This window comes from Globicephala melas, chromosome 8, assembly GCF_963455315.2.
Source record: "Globicephala melas chromosome 8, mGloMel1.2, whole genome shotgun sequence".
In the NCBI taxonomy this organism is placed as follows: Eukaryota; Metazoa; Chordata; class Mammalia; order Artiodactyla; family Delphinidae; genus Globicephala; species Globicephala melas.
In genome coordinates this window covers 95,656,589-95,672,401 of record NC_083321.1, presented here as the reverse complement: position 1 = coordinate 95,672,401, position 15,813 = coordinate 95,656,589, and the positions used below count along the sequence as shown (strand labels likewise).

General features: G+C 34.5%; 1 protein-coding gene across 4 annotated transcripts in view; it reads right to left on the bottom strand.

Moving 5' to 3' along the window:
* ARHGEF12 (Rho guanine nucleotide exchange factor 12) overlaps window positions 1-15,813 on the bottom strand; it is a 144,397-nt gene that overhangs the window by 47,588 nt on the left and 80,996 nt on the right. For all 4 annotated transcript variants that reach the window (XM_030839448.3, XM_030839438.3, XM_060304195.1 and 1 more), the window contains 7 exons: window positions 11,619-11,717; window positions 10,891-10,940; window positions 8,700-8,757; window positions 6,257-6,435; window positions 4,467-4,544; window positions 4,151-4,270; window positions 2,469-2,609 (listed from right to left, as the gene is read on the bottom strand). In XM_030839448.3, the coding sequence (XP_030695308.2) occupies window positions 2,469-2,609; window positions 4,151-4,270; window positions 4,467-4,544; window positions 6,257-6,435; window positions 8,700-8,757; window positions 10,891-10,940; window positions 11,619-11,717 (725 nt within the window). The remainder of the gene's footprint in view (window positions 1-2,468; window positions 2,610-4,150; window positions 4,271-4,466; window positions 4,545-6,256; window positions 6,436-8,699; window positions 8,758-10,890; window positions 10,941-11,618; window positions 11,718-15,813) is intronic.

Here is a 15,813-nt window from a genome sequence, read left to right as displayed (position 1 = left end):
TTTGCGATCAGGTTGCTTCTCTTGTGAGAACCAGAAATGTGGCTATTCTTTAAAGCCTTCTCTGAGGTGATCCAAAGCAGGGAATTTTACAATGATAATGATATCACAAACACCATAAAGAGATTATTTTATAAAAAAGGAGCAGAAAATTGAAAAAAAAATTAAAAGCATTGATCAGTTCCTACAATCTTAACACAGTACAACTGAAACAAACATGGAAATCTATAAGCTAAAAGCAGCACATCTCTAGCTTCAAAAAGACACCTGTACGAATTACACGAGTTTGTTAGGCGTTCAGCGAATATCCTAGTCTGCACCATATCATCTCTCACCTGGATTTCCACAACATCCACTTATTTGGCCTCAATTTCCTCAAGATTACAATGAAAGTTAAAAAGAATATCTGTAAAGCATTAGGTACAACCGCTGTCACAAAGTAGGTATTCAATAAATGGGGACAATTTATCAGCCATTTAACACACATTTGTTAAGTTCCTCTTAAGCCAAGCAGTCTTCTTTTCTTGCTGATCTCCTGTCTCTTTACTCCAATTCATTTTCCACACTGACATGTTTCTGACTGTGCCTCTTTCCTGCATGCATAAAGCCCAAACTCTTTACTCATTCATTCTGTTGTTCAAATACCAATTAAACACCAATCATGTGTCAAACAGTTTTAATTCGCTGGAATGCCTGTTCCTACACTTGCCAATTCACTCTGTATTTCATAAAGTTATATTTCTAAGCCACAGATTTTATTGTTAACATTTCTCTAAATACAAGATAAAATTCAAAATTTTCATTTGTATCACTTGTTCTGAATTCCTACAATCTGCCAGTCTTTGTAGACATAAAGTCAAATATGATGGGTGCTTGGCTCTCAAGAAACTTTCCATCTAATGGTAGAGACAAGCCATGAAAACAGAGAGGAGAGCCAGCACTAAATCAAAAAGGAAAAATGTGAGGATTCCCAAAAGCAGTACTGCTGAACAAGTTATAACTTGGACTCAAGGCTTTGCTTCGAAGATCAATTCCAGCCATTTCATCTATAACCCTAGTACACCTGTAAAATTCTCACTGTTCTCCCCAAATGTTATGCATTTGCATACCTTGGAGCCTCTGAGTACTGGTATTTTGAAACTAGGTAGAGGCAGATCACTTACTAGCTGGGTAAGTTTGGCAAGTTAGTTAACTCACTTTGGCCTCAGTTATTTCTTTTATTAAGCTGTGATAACAATACTACTACTTCATAAGGCTGTTCTGAGAATTAACTAAGATAAAAAATGTATAACACATATTACAGCTTATGGTATATATGCCCAATAAATGTAAACTACTATAATTGTTTTCTTGAGTCAAAATTGAAATCTTTCATTAAGACAGCCTATCCAATCATAAGATTCCTATCAACATCTTTCAAAAAAAAAAAATCCTCGAATTTTCCTTGCATGAGGAACTGAGTCACTGAGTGTTAAGCCTCAAAAGATACCCTAAATGATGGCTTAGAACAGTGGTTTTCATTTTTTTTTTTTTACAACCTCCAATAAGAGAAATTTCACACTGCTAACCAGCATGTGCCCACATGCATACACACACACACTGATACATGTGTACATATACACACATGTGTATATATGTGTGTGTACAACAGAAGTCAAAAAAAGTAACACTTAGCTCTTCTACATGAAAAGTACTCATACTTCCTATCCTATTATTTTTTTTAAATGTTGGCCCCAACCCACTAAATTGATTTTATGACCCACATTGGGGGAAAAAAAAAAACTGATTTAGATTACTTTCCTCATCACTTTTAAAGAGGGTGATCTATTTTTAATTTCTTATTCCTATTATTGCACACTACTTACAAAGTATTGCTGAGTAGGTAACACTGAACTTAGCTTTTAAGTATTCATATAACTACGGTGCTACATCATATGCAGCTTAAAATACTTTCTGATCATCTTCTTAACAAAAATCCACGTCCATCTGGTAATGTCTGGGTTAATCAAGAAAGCATTACTAAACATGGGCTATTAACTAAAGTCTACCTAAGAGGACTAAGGCTTTTCCTCTTTGTAATGGCAAAGTGCCCCATGATTCAAGACTGAGTCACTCTGACCACAAATGGAATATTAACATGCTCTTAAAGATATCAACAGTTGGCCTCTCGGTTCAGTAAGAAAGCACTGGCATTATTAACTTCTCTACCCACAAATAAGACGCCTGCTGGGAAATTCCATCTCCTCAAAAGAAACATTTGGCAATGGTGTCCAAGGGAAAAAGTGAAGTCTGGAATTAAAAGCTCATATACAACGGTATCCAGAATTTCTGTTCATCAAATTGCTATATTAAAGATGGTGACAATAAAAAGTAAGTAATAAGAAAACACCTGTAGCTCACAAAACTTACAATCAAATGGAGAAAGAGGCTGTAGAGAAAAATACAAGAAGATAAAGGGGTAGAACACTTACATCTGCACTTTCACTACTGGGCCGAGAAGCATCTCCACTGCCATAGTCAATTCTGCCTAGTCCATCACCAGGATCTGCTTCTATTTCACTGACTGCTAGCCCATCGCCTAACGGCTTGGAGGACGTAACTGCAGCTCCATCCTAAAACAGATCAAGCACACACACACACACACACACACACACACACACACACACACACACATTAAAAACAAACAAACAACAAAAAAACCCTTTCATTATGGACTGTATAAAGAAACAGAGTTGCACTGCAACCTCAATGGAGACTGTTTAAATTCACCCAGTTTGATGTAATCAAGAATGCTAAAAGCTCTAAAAGTCAAAAGCGTAAATGACTACTAATTCTGGGGTTCTCAAATGGCATGACCTTAAAGACAGGGAAAGTGGTATTTCAGTAAAGAGAATAAAATCTCAAACTTCAAATAAAGCAAAAAGATAAAACAGTTTAACATATAATTTATATTCCCTGCCCTTTAGTAAAGATTATGACACTATAACTTGTGGTTAACTGCCTTCCAACACTTTAGAATTTCAATAAATTGCCAATTCTGGGACACAATGCTATACCATAAATTATTATAAGCTTTTAAATCAGGAACAACAGTTTTACTATTCAAACAGAGTAAGATTGTTGTCTTTGCTCAGTAATAACCACAACATAAACTGTCGATATTACTGAGGCGGAATACTCAAAACTTCATATAGCTAATGGGATTAAAAGTAACAACAGCAACAAAAATGTGTAATGAGAAGTACACTGAACCAGGAAGTCGGGAGGCCTTACAGATGTGTGACCTTGTTTGAGTAACTTAACCAATTTAGGCCCTAGTTTTCTCAACCATTGCATGATTTTTTTTTAACTTTAAAATGAGCAGATTAGGATAGATGATTTCAAAGAATCCTTTTAGTTCTGTGAACCTACAGACCTAACTCATGAAGAATAACAAGCAAGCAGCTTTTACTCATTTCTCCATATCCCCAATCTAAATATTATAGAACATAAATCTGGTTGATGTATAAACGCTAAGCTATTTTTCTAGTGAGACTACCATCTTCAAAACATATCTATATAGCAAGTCTATTGAAATCTATTTTAAAATTAGAATAAAAATAGTTATTAATATGAATGTGCTTTGAATTCATCAGACTGGGTTTAAATACCAGTTCCATCACGTTTGAGCTACATGACCTCAGACAAGTCATTTAATTTCTCTGAGTTTCTCTAAGTGTTTATGTAAAATGGGGGGAAACAACAGTAACATCTAATCTCAAAGGGTGTTGTGCAGATTAAATAAGAAAAATCGTACGTCCCTACTTAAAAAGATAACTGCCGTTCTGTTTTACAATGGCAGAATACATCTCAAAAATGTAAATATATGTATCTAAATATATTTTTGTAATCTGTGATATCAAAGCAAAAACACTCAATTCTTTCTAAAATTACTGTGGAACAAAGAAGCATGGTATCATGAGCAAGCAAACAATGAGAAGCCCACATTTCTTTTAGTTAATCATTATTTCTGTAACATCCAACACAGGACCTCCTGTTGGCCTATGCTAGAAAAAATAACTTTAAAAAAAGGCAACTGCAACACTCTCTGACACATTCCCAGAAGAAAATTCTCCTGCAAAAGGTTGGGTAGCACTTTTAATAGCGATGCTACCTGAGCAGAGCCTGTGGCTTTGGATAACTGCTCTTGCAGTTGAGGAATGTGTTTCTTGGCCTCTTGGATCTCTTTTAGCAATCTTTGGGCAGGTGTTCGGCTGTAATCTTCCTGCAATAACTGAAAAGTTATAAAAATATTTCAAGAATTAATTACTTATGTCAAGAAAATCTTTAAAAGTCTATTCTTAATCAATAAAATAGCTGATGGCGTTGATTACAATAGTGCTTAATTATGATTATGATAAATACCAACTCAACTATGCCCACTCACATTTTTACTAGCCTATAAAACAGCCCCATTTCTAACTTAGTACCTGTAGCCGTTCCTGTTCTTTCTGTAACATTTTTCTCAGAATTTCTACTTTCTGGTTATGAACCACATTGTTTTCCTCCTAGAAAAAGACAAAAAAACGAACAAAAAGACAAGAACCAATACAAGGAAAGTGAAACTAAGTATCGAAAATGAGTCGTACAATGTTACATCTCAGCTCCAATTTTCAATACCTATCAGGATTTTCTTATTTCTGGTGGTTATGAAGACAAACTTTTAAACGTGACACTTAAAGATAAAAGGTTACAGGGAAATGTCAACTCTTCTATTTCACTTTTGCTAAACTACGTTCAAAAAACATTAAATATTGATATTAGTTGAAAAAATGAAGTTTCCTTAAGTATAAGACTAATATCTTGGGCTTCCCTGGTGGCACAGTGGTTGAGAATCTGCCTGCTAATGCAGGGGACACGGGTTCGAGCCCTGGTCCACGAAGATCCCATATGCCATGGAGCAACTAAGCCCGTGTGCCACAACTGCTGAGCCTGTGCTCTACAGCCCGTGAGCCACGACTACTGAGCCCACGTGCCACAACTACTGAAGCCTGCACGCCTAGAGCCCGTGCTCCGAATGAGAAGCCACCGCAATGAGAAGCCTGCGCACCGCAACGAAGAGTAGCCCCTGCTCACTGCAACTAGAGAAAGCCCAAGCACAGCAACAAAGACCCAACGGAGACAAAAATAAATAAATAAATAAATAAATAAATAAATAAATAAATATTTTTAAAAAAAGAAAGAAAAAAATAATATCTTACACTTTCCCTCCTTTGGATTTTTACTATCAACCCCCGTGCATGGTTCAAATTCCCAGTATTTCCTACCTGAAGTATTAAGACAGATCCCTAATTCATCTCCTGTCATTTCTCCTTGTTTTACAACCCTATAATATTTTATCAAATAAGTCTTCCTAAAATCCTGTTATAATCACATCACTCTCTTCCTCAAAAAATTTGTAACATATTCTTACTGCCCATTCAGTTACTTGTAAATTAGCCTCGTAGTTGTGACTTTTCAAAATAAATAGTCTTACTTTTTTCTACTTTTTCCTCATCTCCTACTTCATAAATCTTTAACAGGCAACCAGCCAAACAAGAGTCCTGGCTATTTCCCCAAAATACTTGATGCTTTCTTGGCTCTTTACGTCTGTTAATCCTGCTTCCTCTACCTGGGTTGCCTTCCTCCCCACTGCCACCATTAGAATGTTAACTGTTTTTCAAGGCTCAATTTAAATAATAGCTTTCCATAAAGTCATTCCTTATCACAACTGGATGTGCTTTCTCCCTCCTTTGAAATCTCATAGAACTTAATATTTTCCTTCTCATAATGTCTACAGCTGCCTCTGTAGTAAAATTACTTGTATACTCTTGATTCAATCTCAAACAACAAAGGTTTATTAAGTACCTAGTACTATATGCCAAGCAATATTTCAGGCTCTGGGGACACAACAATAAATAAAATAAACAAAAAGACCCTGTCCTCTTAGAGTATATATTCTAAGATAACAAAGGACCTTGAACATAGGATATCTTAATTATATTTTTGTGAGTGGCACCCTGTTTTGTATATGGCAGGTGTTAAATATTTGTTGAATTATATCTGCTATCTCAATACCCTGTAATCATTCCAAATTATTAGGTAATTATTTTTATCAGCAAGTTATCTTCTAGAATCTTAAACTTAAATTTGTTTATCAACTCAACACTTTGAAACTCAACATGAAGCAAAAGCATTATTATACAACTGAGCATTTACAAAGACGTTTTCCCACTCTTACCCCCATGAGCACAGGACTAGTAATTCTCTCCATATTCCCAGATGCTCCAGGTGAATGAGGGGATGTCATGATGGGAGACATATGTCCAACGACTGATGGCTCTACTTCAGAATCAGCAAGTGGAAACTGGGGCGACCCAGGTGGGCGTCCCTGAACAGTGAGAGCTACATAGGAACCCGCTTGGGGTGGGCAGATGGAAGAAAGGGGAGGGAAGGGAAAATAACACTGTCAAAAAATTTTTACTACTCAATCTTTGATAGTTCTAAAAGATCCAGTTATATGAGAAAGTTTCATCATCTGCTAATCATTTCTCCACAGAAAAAGAATCCTATTTGTCATTTCTCTTTTATGGCTCCCCTAAAATTCTAAAAGAACAATGCAATTTTCAGATAGCAAATCACTTACTCATAAGGTCAGATATTACTTAAAAGCAAGTAAGATTTATAACTCCAGTAATTTTTTTTTAATTTAGAGAAGAATAAGTTATTATCAACTATCTACTAACGGCTATGTTCAATCAATTTCTCAAATGCAAATTTTAAAAATCACCATATTAAGATGATACTAATTAGACAAGGTTTAACTAATTTTCTGTAATGATACAATTTTAAATTAACTTTAAAAAATGTGTGTGACAAGAAATATCCGACAAAAAGCAGAAAAAAAAAACCACAACAAATAAGTTGTGAGTTTTAATTTTAAAAATTTGGAGAAGACAAATTCACTAGGCATTTTACAGGGAAAAAACTATGGAAAGCAAAATTACCCATAACCAGAAAGACTCTGAAACAGACATTCATGAGTTATCTAGAATCAAGAAGAAATAATGCTTTCCAAATAAAAAACTTTTCTAGATAACTGACCTTTAATGACAAAATCTTTCTCTTAGACTTTTCAGTAGAACTTTAAATTGTATTTCATACTTTTTCTCCCAATTTAATCCTCCCATGAAACTCGCTGGTAATTATTTCACAGTGTTTGGGGTTCTAAAAAATTTTTTATACTTAATGATCACAAATGCTGTGATACTGGGGAGATTTTAAGCACATACACTTTTTAAAGTTTTTCAGTCATATTTCTCTCTGTCACAAAGTCATCTAATATATCTTATTGACTTATCCATGTGCTTGGTTCTCATAGCCTCCTCGTTCTTCCCTTCTCTTCTTTAGATGTTTTTAAACTGGTTTGATTTGAAATCACTTTTATTATGTCTAGAATATGCATTGAAGAGTAGGACATGAGGGAGCTCTACTACAAGTATAGCCCACAGGGTTTAGGCATTTCAAATTTATATCTGTTTTCGATACTCAGAGTGTTTTATGCTTATTTTGAGTTTTTAGCTAGGCTCTTGTTATTGGATAAGTAATCTATTGCTACAGTCTTAGGATTTAATTTTTTAAGTAAAATTGATATTGGAACAAGTAAAATATATAACCTAAAAAGCTAAAGAAATAATCTTTTCATACTCTGCAACAGTTAGTTACCAAGCATATATTTATTATCATAAACCATCATATTTATGTAGCACATAAAAATTCATAAATCACAATCTCATTAAATAAGTAATCAAATTTATTCTAGTATGAGGATCTAATTCTGATCATCCCATTGCTTTTTAAAATGTACTAAAGTTAAGAACTAAGATCAAAGTGATCATTTTAGAGCACTGGTACTCTGATGAAGAGATAAAGGGATTCACAGGTTGCTTTATCTGAGCAATAATAAGGCCAAGAAGGATTTGTTTATTAAATTTATTCTAAAGATGTCCACTTAATGAAAAGAAGTAATATTAAATTAAAAAGTAGTGTTTCTGCTTGGCCATAAACAACTATCTCTTAACTGTAGTCTATTACACTGTGAAATAGTCTGATGCAGAAGACTACAAATTCTTAACCCTGGAGATTTCCAAGAGAAGACCACTCCCCTGGATTATTTAATCATTTACTTATCTGAGGGAACATGATTATGCTACATGATTTTGAAAGTTCCATTTCAGTTCATCCAGGCCACTGTGTCTGATTTCTCAACCTCTTCTCTTTCAGGTCAACTCATGCATTTCTTTCAAATATACTTTCATTATTACCAAGAATAACAAGGATATTATAATCAACCACATAAATGAAGTGGACTAAAGATAGTTATTAGTAAATTAAGAATTTTCACCTCAGACTTTCCTTTAATACAGGGGTCAGTAAACTCCAGCCAAGGGACTAAATTCAACCCACAGATTGTTTTGGCAAATATTTAGTTTTACTGAAACACAGCCATACCCATTCATTTATGCATCGTCTATGGCTGCTTTCACATTACAATGAGAGTCGAGTAGTAGATTATCTGACCCACAAAGCCTAAAAAATTTACTATCCGGCCTATTGCAGAAAATGTTTGCTTATCTTTGCTATAAGGGTTTCAGAAAACAAAACTGAGGATAACATTCACCTACATTTGATTAGCTTCACCACTTCCAGATGGTTTGAATGAGTCACCAGAGTTCCATTCACCTGTAAGAAAATGAAAATAGTGTCTGTCAGATAATTCTAGTTGAGACAATTAAACTGACTTCAGGAATTATCATATGTAATACAACCAATTATAACATAGTAAACAGGACTATATTAAAATGCATATATATTTGGTTCAATAGTCACTTTTACCACTATTCTATAAGGTATACTCAGCAACAAAATGAACTTGAGCACAAAAAAAGGCCTTGATTTAAAGAGATGCAAGAGCTGGGGTGGGGGGGCAGATATGGGGATATATGTATACATATAGCTGATTCACTTTGCTATACAGCAGAAACTAACACACCATTGTAAAGCAATTATATTCCAATAAAGATGCTTAAAAAAATAAAAAGGATGTTATAACTATTATAACTTATTCACCATGAAAAATGACAAAACATACTATGCAACAGATCTGCAAATCCTTCACAGTGAAGAACCCTTGCAAATTAAAAACTCCCTTTGCTTTTAATTACAAATTCGCTGATTTTCCAAAGGCATAATAAATTTTTTAAAAGATGAATAAGCAATATTTCTCCAATAATATTCAATTTACTATTAGTTTTCCAATCATCACCTAACCTTTACAAAGAAAATTAATTTTCAGACACGCTAAATGTAGGACGTGTTATCCAAAGTTTCCACTAAACCAAACAAATTAAGGTAAAAATATCAAACATGAATCTAACATTATTTTTTCTCTGATGCAAGTAACACTAATTTTTACAAGTTCAAATATATCGGGGTATAAAATAGAAGTAAAAGTACACTTGTCATGCCCACCAGAGATGATCACTGTTAAGCATGATGTTTAATCTGAGACATATTCTAGCATACACACACCAGATACACAGACACACATACATATACTTTGTAACTGCCTTTTCCTGCAAATAAAAAAGCACTGTTTTATTACATTATGGACGTCTTTCAATATAGGTACAAACAGACCTAATCTATTCTTTTTAAAAGCTGGAGGTGAAATGCAATTTATTTCTTTAGCCCTCAGTATATGCATATTTAGATTGTTTACAAGTTTTCGATACAATAAAGCTTAAATGAATTTTCCTGTACACGTATCGCTTCACATTTAAACACCTATTACCTTAGATAAGCTCCTAAAAGCAAAATGGTGGTCAAAGGTTATATACTTTTTTAAAATATGTAACTTTTGATACATATTCACAAATTTCCATCCAAACAGATTTCACCTAATTTATATTCACAACAAGTTTATGAGAGTAGCCATTTTACCACACCCAAACTATGCCAAATGTGTATCATTAATCTTTAACATTTCTGACAACCAAATATATTTTCACCTATCATTTAATTTCTACTTCTTTCTTATCAGTGAGGTTGGACATACCCTCATTGATATATTATTTCAATTACTTTGGAGAATTGCCTTATAAAATTCTTTGCCCTTCTTTCTGTCAGACTATCTATACTTTTGTTAGTAATTTGAAAGTGCTCTTTACAATTAAGGCTATCATATTCTGTAATATAGTTCAAATATTTATTTCCAGATAGTTCTTTGTAAATATGTTCATGGTGTCTTTTCCTGTATAGTAATTTGATTTTAAGTAATCACATTAGTTAGTTGTCTTAAGAGTAATTAGTGACTAATCCATTCTTTCCCTACTGATCAGAACTTAAGGGCTGTTTCTGGACTCTCTATTGTGTTCCACAGATAGGTCCATAGGTATAATAGAGTCACTTGCTTCAAATTAATCTGCACCATCTCACCTCACACTTATCCATACACATAATACCTTTGCAAAGTTCACTTAGAACAAATAATCATTTGGAAGCTTGACAAGGAATGGCACACCTCCCCAAATTTATTAATAAATTTTGAGGGAATTTCTTGCTAAGAGATTAACTTGGAGAAATATGATCTTTACAACAGCGAGTTATGACTCCATTTATTCAAGCCTTTTATTATGCTTTTCAGTAAAGGGTAACGTTAATTTTAGAATGAATGAAATAAGTTTTTATAGTCAATAAATCCATCATATATAATCTGTAGCTTTTAATAAAAATCCAAGTTAAAAAAATCAAGATATGGCTAATATATGCTGTTTTTTAATTCTATCGTAAATTCCATAATAGTCTTTTCCTTACCTTGATGATTCGATCACCTGTCTGTACGCCAGCCCGCATGGCTGCTCCATCTGTAAGAGAAATTAATTCTTAAAATGCAATTCATTTACCTTCACTGATAATCTTCTTGAAAAGAGGCAGTGTAACAGAATGGTTAAATACATGGATTGTAAAGTCAGGCAGACTTAGGTCCAAATCCTGCCTCTGCCACTCACTAGTTGGTTGGATGACCATGGACAGATTTTATGTTTTTTTTTACTCTAAGCCTCGATATCACCTGTAATATAGAGATAAAAAATACCTACCTCAAATTACAGCAACCAAGATAAAGGAAGTATTCAATACATGGTAATAGTAGTTCAAGATATTACTGTCATTTGGGAGAAAAGGATGGATATTTTTGAGTCTACAGCCCCTTCTTTAATCTGTCTCTACCCAAATCTCTCTGGTGCCATTAAGAAATAAAATTCCACAAACTTCTATAAGTGATGATGAGTAAAGTATCATGACTAAGGAGTCATAGGATTTCTAAAACAATATAAGAACTGTTTTCTTTCCATAAAGTACAAAAGAAAATCAACTGGGGTAAATTCATGCCTATAACCGTAACACTAGAGACAACTCTAGCACAATAAGGCCATATGACCTGTAATGTATGTGATTATTTTATTCTAAGCAATAGACATTTTTAAACTATTCTATTCTTACTCTGCTCCCAAGTGACAAGACTGTTTTTAAAAATGCCTTGCCTTCTTTGACAGACTGTACGAACACTGGATTGTCTCCACTGACCGTCAGCCCAAATCCATTGTCATCCTTCTGGATGATCACACAACGCTGAACAAGACCTGCACAAGAACCAAAGGGTAAAGAGAGAAGGAAAGAGAAAACAGAGAAAAAGACAATAATTACATATTAGTAATGAACTGTAGTCTGTCTGGAGAAACACAAGGTAGCACATGAAACCCATATAAAAAATAAGAGCACTAACCCCATGAGCAAAACAAACACAAGAATATCACAAAGAATCATATATACTGGTTTCTCACAGGGGAGGTACAGCAGAATTGCTCCAAGATTAAAAACAGCTAAGGCAAACTGGAAAATATGAAGTATTAGAGAGGAGACAGACAGAATGCCCATTCACATCTATGCAATTAATTTGTAATATAAAATCCTCCCCCACCTCCCTGTGTTTTTGGTGCTCTAACTGGTGTTTAAACCCAAGATAATCAAATATTTTGGGACATTAGGCTAGAAGCATCCCATGGTAAACCCTAGAGAAGTCCAACCTTACTCTCAATAAAATATACTCAGAAAAACAGACTATAAAAAAGAAGGAGGTGCTTATAGAGCACCTGCAGCTCTTCTCCTGAAAGGGAGAAAGAAAAGGAAAAGTCCAAAGGAAAGAAAAGGAAAAGTCCAAGGGAAGAAAGACTTTGACTCGTAGAAAAAATAAAAAGAAAAGAGAAAAAAAAGTAGGAAAGATAAAGAAAGAACCTGTGAGTTCAACCAACTCTTTGATTTCTTTCATATACTTACCTGATTCCTACAGAGAATTTGTTTTCCTTCTAGTTAAATAGCAAACAAAAATTGTCAAGGCAAGGTGAGAAAAAGAAGACCACAACCAAAGGAACAGGGACGTCCCAAAACAGAACCCTGATTAGTGCCCAGGGCTGTTTTATCGTAGATCAAGATCAGAAGATCCTGAACTCTTTGTTAGCCAAAGATTTAATATATACTTCCAGCTTTTCAGAATCTAAGTGTTTTACCAAAAATCAGTATGCAAAACATGTAAACTAACACAAGTATAATGATTAAAAAACAAAAACTACTTCAAAATTAAGATTTTTATACAAAGAGCCATGATCTTTTAAATAAGTCTGATGTACAAAACAAAGGAAATGCTAAAGATTGCACGTTAATGAATATATATGCATATTTCTTGTTGTTAATGAAATGACACAAGTATGAGCCTACTACAGATGAAAAACTAGAATAACTGGATCCCAGAATAGAAAACACAAACTTGAACCTTAATTTATAACCCTACACAAAAATTAATTTACAGCAAATTATGGACCTGAACATAAAAGCCAAAACTTTTCATAAGAAAACATAGGAGAAAAGCTTCAAGACCTTAGGATAGGCAGAGATCTTTTAGGATGCAAAATGCATCCATAAAAGAAAAAACTGGTAAATGGGACTCAAAATTTTAAATAGCTGCTTTCCTAAAGACACTGATAAGAAAATGAAAAGGCAAGCACAGACTGGGAGAAAATATTTGCATTACAAATTATCTGATAAAGCACTTGTACCCAGACATATATTTAAAAAAACAACTCTACAACCCAATAATGGAAGACACATTTTAAAGGGACAAAAGATTTGAACAAAGAAAGATACACCAATGGCCAATAAGCACATGCAAAGGTGCTCAACATTTGCAGTCTTCAGGAAAATGCAAATTAAAACCATAATGAGATACCACTATACACTAACTGGAATGGCTAAAAATTAAAAGACTGATAAATACCAAGTGCTAACAAGGATGTGGAACAACTAGAACTCTCATACATTGCTGGTGGGAATGTAAAATGGTGGAAATTTCTTATAAAGGCAAGTATATATTTACATATGACCCAGCAACTTCACTCCTAAGATAAATGAAAACTCATGTCCACATAAAGACTGGTAAACAAATGTTCACAGCAGTTTTGCTCATAAGAGAAAAAAACTAGAAACAACTCAATTGTCCATCAACAGACAAATGGATAAACAAACTGTGGTACAGCCATTACAATAAAATACTACTTAGCAAGAAAAAAAGGGAACTACTCACACAGGCAACAAACACGGATGAATCACAAAAACATCATGTTAAGCAAAAGAAGGCAGATACAAAAGAGAGTACACACTACATGATTCCAGTGTAGAACAGGCAAAAAGTAAACTAGTAAGGAAAAGCAGATTAGTGGTTGCCTAGCGGCAGGATGGGGTGGAGAGGTAAGAATGACTGCAAAGAGACATGAAGGAACTTTTTGGGTTGATGGAAATGTTCTATACATTAATTAAGGTAATGGTTACATGAGTATTCATCTGTCAAGACTCAGTGAACTGTACACTTAAAATGAGTGCATCTTATTTTATGTAAATTAGATCTCAAAAAAGTTAATTTTCAACATTTAAAAATTGAGTGAGACCTCAATTCTAGAGACTACTAAGTACTAAACAGTATTTGAATTCACAGTGTCACCACTCCTACAAAATAGGAAACTGCAATGGGGTCAGAGGAAAGATAACCCATCAGAATTTAACCATTTTTCTTTTGTTTAATGTTGCTTCCTTCAACTAATTAGGAAAAACTCTAAATAGAATGGGTATAAATACATAAAATCAAGGAAAAAGACATTCTTTATAAATTTCTAGTACATAATACAATAAATATATCAGAGAATAATGTTTTACAGGAATCTTTTAAAATGAACACCCACTTTTAGAAACATAAACATCTGATGCCTTTCTTTACAGTCATTTGAAATTTCAAAATAAATTACATACTTTGAATTTTTAAAAGTCAAGACAACTGCAGCACTGAATATATATATTTTTCGTGCTATAATCATCCCTCCCAGTTATCTCATCTCACTTCCAAAGGGCTGAAAATGAGTGAACTGAAGGATTCTAATATTGATGTTTCCTGTGCTAAGCCACTGGGCTTCTCAAGCAGACTTTCTTCCAGGTCCCTGTAGTGAATCGGGTACTTGTACACAATGAGGGAGAGGAGTAGTGGGGGTTAAGAGTTTGCTATGTTTATGTATTTCACTTGAATATAATGTACCTAAAGTATTTAGCTTAATGCCTGACAAATACTAAGGGTTCATAAATGTTAGGTATTATTTTATTATGACTAGGGGTGGGTTGTGCTTGGATTTTCCTGCTCAGAAATATATTACTCATTTACCCATGCCATCAATTAAAAATACATTTGTGGGGGCTTCCCTGGTGGCGCAGGGGTTGAGAATCCACCTGCCGATGCAGGGGACACGGGTTCGTGCCCTGGACCAGGAAGATCCCGCGTGCCGCGGAGCAGCTGGGCCCGTGAGCCATGCCCGCTGGGCCTGAGCATCCGGAGCCTGTGCTCCTTAACGGAAGAGGTCACAGCAGTGAGAGGCCCGTGTACCACAAAAAAGAAAAAAAAAAATACATTTGTGTTAACGAACTCCTATCATTAATGTAAATGCTCCTCAGAAGGATCAATTCTCATTTATGACGTCTTTGTGTGAATTTTGTTTTGGTTTAATAGACCAGCAAATTACTTTGAGATGGGGAAGGAAGTAAGGAAATTTTACAGAGCTTCTTGTGATAGGTAACTTTAGAAGATGAGAGACAGCATGACACCCTCAAGAAACAAATCATCTCCTCTTACAAAACTTTCCCTAAATAACAAGACTGTGTTAGGTGCCCCCTTCTAGACTCCCACTGCACCCTCTATTTACTCTCAGAGTATCTTTGTCACTCACAACTGATTTGTATTTGTTTTTATCCTCTCATTAGATTAAATACTCCCCTGAAAGCGTTCAGGGGCTCTATCTTGTGTACAAACTTATCTCAGGACCTGGTATATGTTCTGGCATAAAAGGAAATTTTTTTAAATTGCTAATGAATTAACGAAAATCACAAAAGTATAGGAGTCTAGAGATGAACGGAAGCTCAGAAAGGGAGGTGATCAGAGAGAAACAAAATACGACTACACACAGTTAACTTTAGCAAATATGCTTAGGGTCCTAACAGACTGCTAAGCACTGAAAGAATTTATTAGGGTTGCCTCAGAATACTGCAAACCTGTATTCTCCAATTCAAAACTGTTCAGCATGATAACTTTCCCCTTTAATTCTACATTAAAAGGAGAAGATAAGGAACAAAGAAGAAAGAGGAAAAAGG